The sequence below is a fragment of the Bemisia tabaci genome, chromosome 2 (genome assembly GCF_918797505.1).
Source record: "Bemisia tabaci chromosome 2, PGI_BMITA_v3".
Classification (NCBI taxonomy): domain Eukaryota; kingdom Metazoa; phylum Arthropoda; class Insecta; order Hemiptera; family Aleyrodidae; genus Bemisia; species Bemisia tabaci.
The window spans coordinates 1,065,905-1,082,109 of NC_092794.1; the positions used below are offsets into that span (position 1 = coordinate 1,065,905).

At 38.0% G+C, this 16,205-nt stretch overlaps 1 protein-coding gene across 6 annotated transcripts in view; it reads right to left on the bottom strand.

The window, feature by feature from the left end:
* Positions 1–1,734: 1,734 nt before the first annotated feature.
* Positions 1,735–16,205, bottom strand: part of LOC109035987 (uncharacterized) — a 60,291-nt gene continuing 45,820 nt past the window's right edge. For 5 of the 6 annotated variants that reach the window (XM_019049870.2, XM_072296505.1, XM_019049869.2 and 2 more), the window contains 3 exons: positions 15,568–15,698; positions 11,077–11,228; positions 1,735–1,997 (listed from right to left, as the gene is read on the bottom strand). In XM_019049870.2, the coding sequence (XP_018905415.2) occupies positions 1,830–1,997; positions 11,077–11,228; positions 15,568–15,698 (451 nt within the window). In that variant the 3' untranslated portion in view covers positions 1,735–1,829. The remainder of the gene's footprint in view (positions 1,998–11,076; positions 11,229–15,567; positions 15,699–16,205) is intronic. The other variant, XM_072296506.1, reaches the window with a different exon arrangement.

Genomic DNA, 16,205 nt, shown 5'->3' on the forward strand with positions numbered 1-16,205 from the left:
ATGCATTGCGGTATATGTTGGTGAAGAAATGAATGATTGAATAATTTGGTAAACAATATTAGACGCTTTGGGCCTATTCTTCAAATATTTCTGGAATGTTGACATAAGCTTAAAAATGAGCCATTTCGTTCATTATGAATACTTGCTCCTTTGTTTTAGTGATTCCCAATACACAAAACAGGGCCCGGACTTACGTGTAATTACGAATGTCTTCAATTCTTGGATTTCTACATTCCTTTCATTATATCCGTCATGTTTTTAAATAACCCCCACCTTCTTTAATATTGGCTGGGGGTCTATGATGCAAATCCTCCCTCCCCCCCCCCCGTGATAAATAATATTAGTGTGAAGAGTCAATGAAAAGCCCCGAAAGTTGCCTAATAAAGTGAATAATTCGCATTTATACAACTTTTTTCGTAATTATTTGTGGAGGGAGGGGGGAGGCTGTCCCCCCTCCTCTTTAACCCCCCACTAGAGGTCATATCATCCTCCAAACTCTCCGAACAAACGCTACTTATTTTCATTTTGCCGTCTACTTTTGCGCATAACGCTACTCCAAGGAAGCAGCCGAGCTCGCCGGTTTTCGTCGGTTTGGGAGCTCTGGGGGCCCCCTCCCCTCCCCCCCCCCCCCCCCGCAAGGTTAGGCCGCCCCTCAAATGAAAAATTTATGCTCTATTATTTCAAGTTTAAACAATTATTAAATTACATTAAAACCAAGCCCAACCTATAACGCAAACATTTGTAATGCGTGAATGTTTTAGGCTTGGGGTCAAAAATGTCAAAATCGAGAATCACTGTTTCTAGGCATCTCTTGGCCTTCTGAATGCATCACTAAAAGTTTGAAGAAATTAAATGAAATTTTGCGCGAATAAAATTCAGGAAATTTGGCGCGAATAAATTTCATTGAATATTCCGATAATAAATTTCATGAAATTTTCCATCTTGAAGATTATGCTCCAAAAAGAAAAGCGGAGTACAGGGTCTGCTGATTCCAGAATTTCGGTCTTCCAATAATTTTCATTGCTTTGGAATCAGACTTGAATCACGGAAGAGAATGTAGCCCCTTCGAACCCAAGTGACACCTCGTGGTGTCCAATTAAATCCTGAGGGATTGTACTCTGAGCGCCGGGAGTGTGTACCAGAGCGCAAGGACGTGTATCCTCTTAGAACTTGAATATTCCAGTGCGATAGGTACACAGGTAGGCACACCTACTAACTAGTTACATGGCATCAGTAGGTATCTACAATTTGGCATTTATTTTAATTATGTTAACTCACTACTTTCACATTCTTTCTTGTAATTTCTCTTTATTTTTTTTTTATCCTAAGTAGCGTGATTACTTTTGAATGTTGGCCAAGCAGCAAGATTACATCAGCGTCCTGGTAACCTTAACTATTCGCATAACTTGGGACACAAACATTTTTTGGAAGGAAAAAATTATGCATCATGGGTTTTGAGTGTATGCTAAGACTAACAAATGAAGGGGAAAAAAACAATGTTGTACCTTTTGTTTTATGGGAGAAATTTTGGTGGAAAGCCTAAAACTGCCCCGGGGTTCCCCAACTGATGGTAAACGTTGTTTTACAGCAAGTATTACTATTGAATTCCTGCATAATAAGACTCTTCAACGTGGGCAATGGGCAATTCTTTCTCTCAAATCTCTGATCACCTTTGGCAGATTTATTGCAGCTAATAAATCAAACAAAACTAACTCAGGGGAAAAAAACATCTGATAATTTTTTAAGAAATGTTCTTGTACTTCTAGGCTTTAAATTACTTCATTTTTACATTTCTATTCTTATTTTCTGACTAGATCTTTAAACATGATTTAATAAACAGCATCTAAATCGTGGAGTGGGTAAAGGACTGGTATTTGATGAAGACACTTATCATCGGTTGGGCGAATATAATTAATCCAGTGCACAAGCCAGTTGAAAATTTGCTCTTCGGTTATTTCTTCAGTCTGAACAGCTTCACATATCCTTGTGACCTCCCCCTGAAATAAAAATGACAAGTAATGATTTTTTAAGAACATTAATCTCCTGTGCAGTTAATTTCAAAGTAGTTCAAAGTAAAAATCCTCTAAGCCTACTCTTTCATCTGAACCTGTTTCATGCTGGAATCATTGAAAACTGGTGAGATAAAAATTGATTTTACTTAATCGGCGGCAAAATCATTACAGTTGCTATGTCCACACCTGTTCTCCCATAAAGAAGCCCCACCTCTGTTTTCCCACGAGTAAGCTCAAAAAGTAAGGTTTCCTGAGCTGTAGTTTCTTCCGTTTTAGAGTTATTTTAAATCTTCTCAGACGAAAACGACACTAACATTCTGCTGAAAATTTTGATATAACTGCAAACAGCGATTTTTTTCCGACCAATCAATTCACGTTTAAATGATTCAGAAAAAAACGTACCCCAAATCGGTAATTCCCGACCTTAGCCTGATTTTCAAAATATATTCAGGGTTCATGAAGAATCAGATCTTGAGTCCAAAATCACTCACGATGATTGAAAACGGATACTTTGAGGGAAGGGGTCAAAGTTAAATTTTTGAAGCAGCATATCTCATGAATGATTTTTCGTGACGAATGGTCTTAGTCTTTTTTGGAGACTACCGTCGGGTATTAGCTGATCGTGACAAAATCAGTCAATTTTGAAATTTTAATCCATTGTTGCCAAAAAGCATACCTATGGGCCGAAACCTTTTTTTTTGGAAATCCGAAAACGCCTACGTCTTAAAAGTTGCTAATAGGCACCAATAGAACGAGAGAAACATCCCCGGCCATAACTCCTCCATCTCCATCGTGAACATGGGGGATCGTAGTTTTGAGGGCTGAATTTTCCAATTTTTCGAGTTTTTTTTTAAGTAAAATCGCTCTCCGTGTCCACATCTGAGTCAACTTTTGCAAACCAAAGTGTTCCCATGTAGTATGAGTCGAGGACTCAATTTTTGTATGAAAATAATCGACACATCGAAACCCACCATCGATTTTTGCGAGATATTGTGTAAAATACTCAGGTCTGTGTTTACTTCACACTTAAAGTAACTTTTCGTGAAAAATAATTGTTTTATTGAAATTGCGATCCAAAAAATCGATTCGTTGAGTGAAATTACCGCCGGACACGAGACGTTTTCATTGGACCGGTCAAAAAATTAATATCCAGAACTCACTATGAGGAGGTAAATCCCGAGTTCCACCCGTGCCTCCCCTATCTCCCTTCCTTAGAGGCTTTGTTTGATTACAATATGTGCATCAGTAATAGGAATAATTTCACTCAAATTTGGGATGATTATTGTAATTTTTTTTAGCTAAATTGACGCATACCGCTGCGAATACAAAGAGGTCTTAAATTCTAAAAGTGACTTTGCCTTTTCACTCAAATGATGGAACTACGTCCTGAGGTAGTACTCTCGAGCAAATGAACACTTACTACCGCTGATATATTGCATACGAATGATGCCGGACCCATCAACTTGGATTGTCGAGCCATTACCAATTATGACAAGGCGCGGTGCTTCAAAAACTTCATAACTCTTGAGATGACCTTGCATGTGTTTTGCACATATGCTGGGAAGCGTCACTATCCAGAATCCAGGTGTTGGTTGGGGGCAGTTCGGTAGTCTGGTACTGACGAATGCTACGTTGCACTGAACGTTGTCCTGTTAATCTTGATTTTTACGAAACCTACAGTGTTTCTCGGTGTGTCCAGAGCGACCACAATAATCACTGTTAAAGCTAATTAAGCTTCAACCAGATATGTCTCCGTGGTAACAGAGTTCTATGTACCTACATACGCATTGTAAAGCTAACAGCCCGGGTGAATAAAGTCATATCCACAGTATTATTATGAATATTATTATTATGAAGTTGAATAGTTATTCAATAGTTCTGATTGTTGCTAAATGTAAGCAACAAAGTGGTGACCCCGACGTGATTCTTCTCGTCTGCAGGAACTTGCAGACGCGCTAGGAACTTGCTAGGAACTGCAGACGAGAAGAATCATGTCGGGGTCACCATTTTGTTGCTTACATTTAGCAACAATCAGAACTATTGTATAACTATTCAACTTCATAATAATAATATTCATAATAATACTGTGGATATGACTTTATTCACACGGGCTTATAGCTTTACAATGCGTATGTAGGTATATAGAACTCTGTTACCACGGAGACATATCTGGTTGAAGCTTAATTAGCTTTAACAAGTTCCCCCCCTTGAGATTGCCTCAATATTCAATTTCAAATATTTACTCGAATTAATAATAATAATTAATATTATTATTATGAAGTTTAATAGTTATTCAATAGTTCTGATTGTTGCTAAATGTACGCAACAAAATGGTGACCTCAACGTGATCAAAACAATAATGAAAAATCTTCTTGAAACTTGTTCTGAAAGAAGTTAATCTAAAATGTTTTTGTGAAAATTCGAATTTTCGGAGTGATGCTTTTATTTTTCAATAATTTTCTATGAACATGGTTATGCAAGTGGTCTAGTACCTCCATACCTTTCATAAGATTTACTTTGACGATTAATGTGAATGGGCCTGTTGCAAACTTTTGCTAGAGCAAAAATAAGAGTTGTTTCTTATAGATAATGCCTCAAAAATCACGATGAGCGCATCGGCAAAGTCTGAAATGCACTCATAACTTCACAATCTGCGTAAGAAATTTGCGTTTTTTTAAACTTCCCGCTTCAAAACCCAAGTAGCATGGATTGCAATTTCATTGCAATGGATTGTGAGTTGATTGCAATTTTTGCTTGTTGCCTATACGTTCATTTGAAGGCGCTTAAAAAGTTGCAATTTTATTGCAATAAGTTTGCAAGAAATGTAGATTATGCTTGTTTTTCAAGGCACTATAAAGACTGCAATTTCGGTGCAATCATGTTGTAACAAATTCACGCCATGTGCCTGGCATCCAATTCTCTAGTTGTTTTAAAGTTTTTTCGACTTAAATGTCCCACCTACCTAACCCATATAGCCCAACATATTTTGAAAATATTGTCACCTTTATCAAAATATTTTCATGGCAATATTGTAAGTAAAATATTTTCAAAATATTTTTAAAACATTTTAAAGGAATATTTTGAAAATGTTTACAAAAAATATTTTTAAAATAATTCAAAAATATTGCCTGTAAACATGCATGTTAAAAATATTCCTTAAGAAAGTTTTGAAAATATTTTAAAAATATTTTTTGAAAATATTTTTAAGTTCTCAAGTTAGTATGTGGTATAATTTACACCGGTGTTAATTTAGTGTGAGTACCTATTACGTGATATCGAAAAAAAAAATCAGACAAAAAAAATATGAAAAAAATAAATAACACGAAAAAAAATAAATAATAGGCAAAAGAAAGAAGCCTGAGAAAAACGGCGTTAATCAAATCTATGATGAATGTTGAGCCACGCACTAACGCAATGCATGCGATAACAGCCTTAACAGGCGTGATTTCAACCAAGCTCATCATCAGCTCCCTGTAGCTCAGTGGAAGAGTGCTCCGCTATGACATTCGCGGGTCGGGTTCAAGCCCACTCAAGGGCGTCCGGTATTTTATGCTGCTAAACGTCGTAGGACATTAGGTAAGCATGGGTTCGAATTATTATAATTTCCCCGGAAAATTTAGGGGTTGAAATTTAAAGGTCGTCAATATTGAAATTTCTTTGCAAAAAAAAAAATTGCAACTTTTTTACAATGAGGGGGTCAGATGTTGTAAAATAATTGCAATTTTCTTGCAAGAAAGTTGAAATCATCTGGAAATTTTATTTCATTTAAATTGCAATTTTTTCGTTGCAAAATGCTACTTGGGAAACGATACTACGGCACAAGTGAACATTTTGTTAGAGGAGTCGCTCCATCGTCGGCGATATTCATCATGGCCGACGCTTGCGCGCAGTTCCGCGCGTAATTCGAGGAGAGTTCAAGGTCAATCAATTCGGGCGTGGAAAACATGAACGTTAAAACACGCCGATTGTTATCTGGTCTAATCCAGTTCAGGTATTATCTCGTCCCATCACACGTGTTTTGGCGGATTGGCGTCGGCCATGATGAGTATTGCCGACGATGGAACGACTCCTTTTACAAAATGTTCACCTGTGCCGTAGTATCGTTTTTGAAGCAGGAAGCTAAAAAAACCGCAAATTTCTTACGCAGACTGTGAAGTTATGAGTGCATTTCAGACTTTGCCGATGCGCTCATCGTGATTTTTGAGGCATTATCTAGAAGAAACAACTCTTATTTTTGCTCTAGCAAAAGTTTGCAACAGGCCCATTGCGCAAGTGGTCTAGTACCTCCGTAGTTCATATAAATTCAGACTTGACCTTGCAATTCATAAATCAATTGAAAAATTGATGTGAGTTGCATGTGATAAGCTTTAAAGTTATGCAAGTGGTCTAGTACCTCCATAACAATTTTCGAAATTCAAAGTAATTTCAAAATGCAGACAATGCATAACAATTTTAAAAATTCATAGTAATTTCAAGATGCAGACAATGCATAACAATTTTCGAAATTCATAGTAATTTCAAGATGCAGACAATGCATAACAATTTTAAAAATTCATAGTAATTTCAAGGCAAAGTGTGAAAGTGCTCCTGTAACTACACACCTTGCAAATCAAGTTCATGTAGTGGTCTTGCACCTCCATGTCTCACAAAAAGACCTAACTAAGTCATATGCGCGAAAGTGCATTTAGGCAAAAAAGACCTATCTAAGCGCGAAAGTGCATTTAGGCATAAATTACCGGCAGGAAGACGGAGTAAAGAAGAAAATGAAATGCAGATGAAAACGAATGATGCAGAAACCTCAAAATAAAAATGCAAAAGGAAAATGTGGAATATCAACTGTCCAGATTTGTGAACTCTATGGAAACAACTTCCGAAACAAGCTCACCTGAGATAAGTGAAATAAAAGCCCGGTATAATAGTTGTACCAACTTAATTTTTTTTCAGTTATACCAACTTGACTTTTAAATATTTAAAAGTGACAGGTGCATTCAAAGCACCTAGAGAGAAATTTGTGGAATCCTAAGCAGATACACTCCTAACTCAACGATAACTCTGCATTGGGTAATAATGTTACCTAACAAATTTTTGTATCATTTTCAATTTGCTCGTGTAAAGAAGAGAGAATGAGCATAATGGAGAAATGAAACAAGTTTAACATACATGGATTTGTATGTGGCTTATCATTGTCACGGATAAATTATCATGAACTTTGATATATAAACACACATGGTTAAAATAATGCAAAAAACCAAATTAAAAGATCTTCTAAAGATCTAAAGATTAGATCTTCCAAGCTTTTCTGGGGGATATGAAGAGTGGCAGAGCTCCTAGAGAAACAGAGCGCTTCGACAGTAAGAGCGCTTGCGCTTCAACAGTATATGAAATAAAGTGAATTTGATAAGGTGCATTTCATATTATTATTGTTATATTGTCTTATGATTGTTGACCTATGGCTCAACAAACGGTTTGTGCCTAAAAAAAAAGAAACGATTTTCAAAACCGTGCCCAATAACAGTTTCCTTGAACTGTCCCAATAACAGTTTAGATCACTGAACAACTGATTATGAATCCACCCAAATTCTACAAAGAACTCACAAATCTTAACAATCAAAAACTACGCGAAGACGCGACGGCCTCTGTGTAAAGCTACATTGCAGAATGCAACTCACATATACCCAATTGGTGGGTGAGCAATGTAACCAAAGCAATCGAAACAATGAATGACAATCAAGAACCCCTTTCGGAAAACTTCGGAGAAGGCGACAACAATCATTCTGTCAATGCTCATCTGAATCAAACAAATCAGAAATCGATTCACTCGTACACTGTACTCTTTTCCCTTGCCTATGTTTTTATCCAATGGTTTTCATATGGTTAAGGTTTTTAATGAGGCAGTGTTTTCTGTAAATGTTGAGGTTCATAAAAAGCAAATGTTCCCGAGTATTGAGAAGAATACAACAAATGATGCGTCTAAATTCATCAAATATTTAAATGTCAACAGATGTTACGACAGCTGAAACTTGTCTACTTTTTAACTGAATTTCAATTTGACCCTGAAGAATCTCCTACTCCTAGCGCTTTTGACTCCTCTCAAAAGTGTCTGCAAGTTCCTACAGACAAGAAGAATCACTACGGCGTTGACCCTAGCGTCGTGGCTTCAAGATCACAGCCAAGTGAAAAATTGGGATGCACTATTTTATGCACTTAATGACGAAGAAAAACAAGAAATAATAAATTAAAGTTTAAAATTGGTTTTACATAAACATCTTATACATTTACAAATTGTCATGTTGAAAATAAGTCAAAAAAGTAAATATTTGAAATTGAATATTGAGGCAACCTCAAGGGGGGAGGGGAACTTGTTAAAGCTAATTAAGCTTCAACCAGATATGTATCCGTGGTAACAGAGTTCTATATACATACGCATTGTAAAGCTTTAGGCCCGTGTGAATAAAGTCATATCCACAGTATTATTATGAATATTATTATTAAGAAGTTGAATAGTTATTCAGTAGTTCTGATTGTTGATAAATGTAAGCAACAATCAAACTTGATAGGAACACGATTTCTGAAATCGCAGTTAGGAGAGGCCTGATCAGAAACAAGATCACAATTGGAATTTGGCTGAGAACTTTGATGAGGAGAGAGAGTCACTTTCATTACCACCATTAAAGATATACAAATTGCGAGAACGACACTGGTTACTTCTATGACCACGCCCGCCACACTTGCAATAGAGTATATTGCTAGCCGACTGAAGATGATTAGTAAACACAGCAACGTCATCCTCAGCTGAAGTTTCAGTATGACAGTCTTCTTCACATAAGAGACGAGATGTTTTATTCTCGATAGTTTGGTCACTTTTAGAAACAGATTGCCAGGCAGAAACCAAACTACAAGGCAAGGACATCTATATATTTAATATCCTAAGGCTTTTTTTGTCCTCCTTCAGTTTGGACGACAGTTTGTCCTAATTCGATCTCGGTAACTACTGAACCGATTTTCCTCGGATTTGTTTTAAATGAAAGCTCTTAGGCTGTAGATGTGTCAACACCCCTTGGTTTTTCGATTTGCGCGACCGATGTTGCAAAATTTACCTCAATTTGATAACGACATATTTGCGTTTTTGCCGCTGGACGAGTCATATGGTTGGGGGACCTCCCACCCTCTGATTTTCCGTTTCCCTCTCCACATAAACCCATCCCTACCTGCTCGCAACACGTGTCACCCTTCTACCCTGGCATGGGTCCTAGGGCAGTATCACTCCCTTCTTTATGCTGTCCGACTTGGAACACCTGCTACGCATTTCCTTCGTCGCATTGCTCATAATGAGTTCTCGGTTTGTCCATGTTTCTTATCAGTGCGTCTAGAGTTTTGCTTTCTTGATTTTGTCTTTTGTTTCTTTTTTACATTAAAATTACTTGATTTTGATGTGTATTTTTCAGGAGATAATTTTCCCTTTTACGGCAGCACAGGTTTTATTAATAATTAACTTTTTTACAACAGCTCACGTGTTCTTCCAAGAGAATCGGTGATTAATCTTTGCCCTTTCGTGCCGTTAAATTTTTACGAAGTGTTTTGATTTTCTTTTCCAGGAGTGTTTTTTTATTTTTCAAGGATATTTCTTTTTCTAGAAGTAGGTGGTTATCATTATTAGTTTCTTATTCTTTGCTTTTGGATTTATCATTTTGCTTCCAGGAAGTCCTCTAATTATTTGTAGTCGCAAAATTTGGCTCGCGAAGCGAGCGACTGGGGGTCCAGGGGGCCTGCCCTCGGCTAGCGATGCAAGCGAGCGTAGCGAGCTGCAGCAGGTAGTTAGAACTTAAATAATTATCATGGCACTTGAAATGGGCTCTTTTTCGTGTTTAGGTAAGTAGGGCAGCTATAAACTGAACTTTGGAGATAAGGTTTGCGACATTACATTCAAACTTTAATTGTAATAAAATTGCTGCTGCAGCAAGTGAACGCCAACATGCGATTATTTTCTCATAAATGGAGTTGAGTTTTGTACGCGTTTCTGCCGCTGTTTCACGGTGGAAGATGTGTATCATTGGACTTTCCTCCATGCGAGTAACGATGATGGCCTGAGGTACAACGTCACTTTTCTAACACTTTGTGATTTCAGCTTTGTTAGCTCCGTCTTCTTAAGGCTCCGCTTACGGTACACTTTCATCTACAACTTTCGAAACTTGCTTTGAGTTCAGAAGAATCCTAATTTGAAATTTCCGCAGATCCCAATTCTTAGCTCCTTTCGGCTTCATGACGTTGAGTTTCCGTTCCTTGGACTTCATTTTGGCGTGTCGGATCCTGTTGCGTCGCGCTGCTGCTTGTACCTTGAGCTCTTGTACACCAAAACACTAGGCAAAGGTACTGGAATCTTGTCACAAACTTTTACGAGGAGGAAAAAAAAACTAGCGATAAACCTTCACGAAAACGGCAGCAAGAATTTTTGGGCCTTCATACGACCCGACAACATCACAATTTTCTTCTGAGTTACAAAGATTTACACATAAAACGCTTAAGAAGGCCCATAACCTATTGCAGAGTACTGTTCGCACATAAAACTATACCTAACCGCATTCAGGATGTCGATGAAAATTAAATTAAAGCGGAGTTAGGAACTTGTAAGTTGGCCAGCCATTTTATTGAAGGTGAATGCCACGCACACAAGTCGTGCAGCTGACCGTGCAAAAAGCAGGTTGCCAGCCTAAACTATTTGGGGCGATTGGAGCGATACCAGCAAGCATGTCCATCCTATTTGCAAATTGAGAGAAACGAGGAGATACCCTTCCATCCCCAAGGGAGTTTTGGGGGAGTTGATATTTTCATTGGATTTCTAGGGGTCGATTCATCCTAAGATAACTGCGACCCTAAAACTCAATTTTGAGTCGTTCTCGAGATAAAGATAACTTGGAAGTCTGGATCACCCGGTAAACAGCCCATAGTGATGATACATTCATCCATTAATAATAAATAAGTCCCTTCAATAAGAAATAGACATGCCTACATTATTGAGATTTACCGCAGACATGAAGCAGTTTCATGATGAAAGAAATATATTCACCTTCAAGAGACATTTGATTTTCATTGGCCTACATTTATTCATGTGGAAGGAGCGCGAGATTAAATGCAGGGTTTCCTTCACTTCAGTTAACCCAAAATATGACACATTTTGCGGAACACCTATGATGCGAGCAGTATGCCTTCCGTCTACATCTGAAAACATGCAACAATGGTGAGTGAAAAATCATATTTCCATCAACCAACTCTGATCAATGTAATTGAAAATCTAGAATAATTCTGAAACGAGGTTGCAAAGTAGGTACGGAAACAATACTCATCTTGATGGGTGTTCATAATTATTCTCAGTAGGCTTCTCTCGTGTAAGGATGAAATTTTTTTCTAAAAATCCGCTTTCAGTGAAAAGATTCAATTTATTCCAAAAAATCAATTTCATATTATAATTTTTGGCAGAAAAAAATGTTCTCAATTTTTGCACCTCACTGGATATTGTCTTCCAAAATTAGACATTATAATCCATGCTTTCAAAAGGACCCTACAACAAAACGGCCAAATCGGCCTAAACACGGAATCGTACGATTTTCTCAGGGATGACAGAGGGTCTTCCCAGACACTCAAAACTGGTCATATTTTTTGCTTAACCCCCAGGGAAAAGGGGGGAGAGGGGGTCAAAGTCAAAACCTTTAAATTAGCATAACTTCTCAACGGTTTGTCGTAGAAAGATGATCTTGGTGTCAAAATTTCCAGAAAAATGAGAGCTTTCAGAATATATGTATGAAATTAATTAAATTTTAAAATTTGACCCACTTTTGGGGCATTTTACAAGGTCCCCCTTTCGTAAATTTTCGTTTTTTGAGATTTTCGGTTGTTCGGTTCGCACGGATCAAAACAAACACAATTTCAAATGAAAGTAGAGCGTTTAAGCTTTAAAACAAGCCCAAGATGATCTTGGGGAAACGATTAGAAACGGAGTTATGAGTCTTCAAAGTTGACGCGGCGCGCGGGAACCTTGTATGTTCCGAGTCTCAAGGTCAGCTGCGCGCCCCGGATTGCCTGTGTTTTTATGCTTCTGTGGGTCATTTTTAATGTAAATCATTCAATGAAGATAGAATAATGGACATTTTTTAATTTTACGGGAGGAGCGGGAGGGGGCTTAGAGTATCAACCATTATGTCCATCATACCTCATTAAACATTTGCTGACGATGACGATTCTGCTCTTATAATGTAGAAGTGACCATGGACCCTCAGTTCAAATATACATAGGCTCCATACAGAACTGAACCATTTAGAAATTATAACCCATTGATGCCAAATTTTGGGGTACCCCTAATTTTAAAATTTTTTAATTGAGATATAAGCTACAGCGCTTGACGGAACTCACTTGGTAAAGCCAAATAGTTTCTCGTAGAAGCAGACGAGCTTTGAGCTTCAAAACAAGTCTCAGTGATTCTTGAGGGGGCTATTTGAAACGCAGTTAAAATTTTTTGACGTTAATGTGGTGTACCTCGCCGAAGGCCCATTGTGTAAATTTAAAAAATTCTGATTAAACTATCTTCATTGAATGATTTACATTAAAAATGACCCACAGAAGCATAAAAACACCAAAACTTGCAACCTGCAGGCAATCCGGGGCGCGCAGGTGACCTTGAGACTCGGAACATACAAGGTTCCCGCGCGCCGCGTCAACTTTGAAGACTCATAACTCCGCTTCTAATCGTTTCCCCAAGATCATCTTGGGCTTGTTTTAAAGCTTAAACGCTCTACTTTCATTTGAAATTGTGTTTGTTTTGATCCGTGCGAACCGAACAACCGAAAATCTCAAAAAACGAAAATTTACGAAAGGGGGACCTTGTAAAATGCCCCAAAAGTGGGTCAAATTTTAAAATTTAATTAATTTCATACATATATACTGAAAGCTCTCATTTTTCTGGAAATTTTGACACCAAGATCATCTTTCTACGACAAACCGTTGAGAAGTTATGCTAATTTAAAGGTTTTGACTTTGACCCCCTCTCCCCCCTTTTCCCTGGGGGTTAGGCAAAAAATATGACCAGTTTTGAGTGTCTGGGAAGACCCTCTGTCATCCCTGAGAAAATCGTACGATTCCGTGTTTAGGCCGATTTGGCCGTTTTGTTGTAGGGTCCTTTGACGAACCAATTGGATTTTATTAATTTTTTCCTTGAAAAAATCAATGCGATTATTCTGATCATTTCAGCAAGGAATAAAATCTCGAAATAATCAATAAGAAATTGTCATTTCTACTCTTCTAAAATTCATTTCATAGGAAAAGTGTATTTAATCCGAATAAAACCGAAAAAGTTTGTCATTCCAGGAAAAAAACAACAAAACAGTGCCAATAATTGTACAATTGGTGCTGTTGATCCTAATTGTAAGCAAAACACAGATTCTCAGTTTTTTCTTTCAGTAAGAGCTTTTTTCTTCCATAAAGAGCATACAAAAGTAGCAAGCTCCATTACCAGCAGCTTCAAAGCGGCATCATTCTTTGATGAAATAAACTAGCAAAAATTGATAACACTGGTAAACAAAAAAATTTTTCTTTTTTTTCAATTTGCGTCGTAACTTTCATCTGTTCCTGGGTGGATTTTTAGCGCTGAGTCCTCCGTTTCGCTGGGTCTGGTCGATTTCCCCCGAAAAAATCGGGGTTTTCCCTAAAATGCAAGCTCTTCCGGAGAAAAATCAATTTTCCGGAAAATCTGTGCATGATTAAGAAAAACTGTGGTCAATTCCGGATTCAGCAGCGGGAATTAAATGGGAAGTCAAGTGTTGCATGTCTGTTGGAGTTTCCTTTCTGTTCTTAATATCAAGGTTTTTCCGGACAAGTACTCCTTTCCGCTCATATTATTACATAGAAAAATTACATTCTTCAAATGGGAGAATTCGCAACTTTATAAAAGTTGAAAAATATAAAAAAACCTGGATCATATTTTCAAAATCTGAATAAAGCAGGCTCATCTAGAGACAATTGCCTGTCGATAGCCCCAAAAATCATGAAAATCGGCCCGGTAAAACACTGGAACTAAGCATTACCAGAAACGCAAACATAGGAGGTTTTGGAGCTTTTAGTGTAGACTAGCCGTGATTACGCCTAGCCAGGGAGTGCCCCTGGACCCCCGGTTCTTCGCTTCGCGATGAATTTGCAACTCGCTCCGCGAGCCGCCCCCGCCCCACATAGTTCTTAACTAAAATGAGAGACAACATCTCCGTCCTCACCTTCTTTTGAACCAAGATTTACAGAAATCGATGGAACAGGAGCCGAGACCGCATTACAGAGCACGCCCGCCATCTTGGATTTTGATTGTTGAAAATCGGACCAAAAATTCGAGTTTCCCGTCGAAAAATACCCCCGAAGACTGAGTTTCACGACAATAGTTGGAACAGGAGCCGAAGCAGCATTTTAGGCCACGGCCGCCATCTTGGATTTTGAAATTTTGAAAATCTGACCAAAAATTCGAGTTTCCCGTCGAAAAGTACTCATTAAAACCAATGTTCACAAAAATCCGTCGAAAGACACCCTCTGATACCTGAAACGTCTATAATGCTGTGACGTCACGCGACACGATTGAACCTATTCAGCACAGGGCGCGTAAATAACCGCGTATCCCCAATGCATTACTATACGGAGAAACAACGTTTTACGTTTCAACGCTCCTGCGGGCGTCCTGTGCAACGTTTCCTGATCGAAATAATTTTGATCAGCTCCTCATTACAATAGCTATGCGTGTACAAAGTTTAAAGGAAATAGCTACGGCCAATTTTTCTCTAGGGAGGAAAGAGTGAATGGTAACGGCAGCTTTATCTAGAGTAATGTTAAATTCATCCGATTGTTATTTGTTTCAGAAAGGAGAGGAAAATGTTTTTCTCAGGCAACAAGTAATCAAATTCCGGCTCAATTTTTGACGCAGAAGTCGAAAATGACCTTCGTTCCTCTCAAAATCGACCAAATTTTTGAAATATCGATTTTTTAAAAAAATGCACATTATCAACGCAAAAAAATCCCCTTTTTTGGAATCTTGATTTTTGGAGTTTTGGAAGAAAACGAAGGTCAGCGCAAAAAACTGAGTAGGAATAATTTCACATGTTGCCTGAGAAGAAAGAATTTCCCCTCCTTTCTGACGCAAAACAATGGGATATATGAGTTTAACATGGTGTTAAAGGGGCGGAAAGGAGTACTTGGCCGGAAAAACCTTGATATTAGGAACAAAAAAGAGACTTCAAGAGACATGCAACAAATGATTTCATAGGTAATTTTGACTGCCGAATCCGAAAATCAGTTTTCTTCAATCATGCACAGAATTTCTGGAAAATTGACTTTTCTCCAAAAAAAAAACTCAATTTTTAGGGAAAAATCGACCAGACCCAGCAAAACATCGGTCATTTTTAGACTCAGCGCTAAAAATCAACGCAGAGTCAATTAACAGTTAGGAGAAAAATTTACTCGTGTTCACCAGTGTAATCAGACAAATGTCAAAGGGTTCAGTGATAACAACTATGAAACAGTAGAGACAAAATACCTTTTAGACTGATCTTAAGGCCATTGTGAGTCATACGCTGATCAATAATCTCTCGAGCCACGAAGTCTTCATCTAGACACGTTCTTGACCTCAAAGACAAGAGAGTTTTCCATAGTTCTGATCCAACGTCCCTGGAGAAAATTAGAAATACGCTGTTTAAAAAAAGAGCTTGATGCAAAACGACATTTTCCTTCTAATCTGGATTTCTTCCAGACTCTGTATATTGATTACTCATACTTAGGCCCTTCTTCTTCCAAAACTCAGATCCCGGAAATATTTTGTGGTGACGTTCGAGGGGGGGGGGTGTGTGGGGGTGTGTGTGTGTGTGTCAAAGAGTGAACCTTTATATCTCGCCCTGCTATATGTGTTCCACAAAGAATTCATTGACTTTTACAGATATCCTTTGAATATCATGGCAATCTGTGAACTTCTGATGATATCCGTAGTTTTGTATAAATATCCAGATTCTGCATGGGCCGCTAAAGGTTTCCATAATTCCATAGAGCTCCTGCGGTTTTCATGGAAATTCTATGGATTCCAAAGAAATTCTAATGCTTCTGTGCCTATTCTGAAGATAATACGATCACAGAGGACTTCAGAATAATCATGGAGGAGTGAATAAGAATTAGAGACAGTAA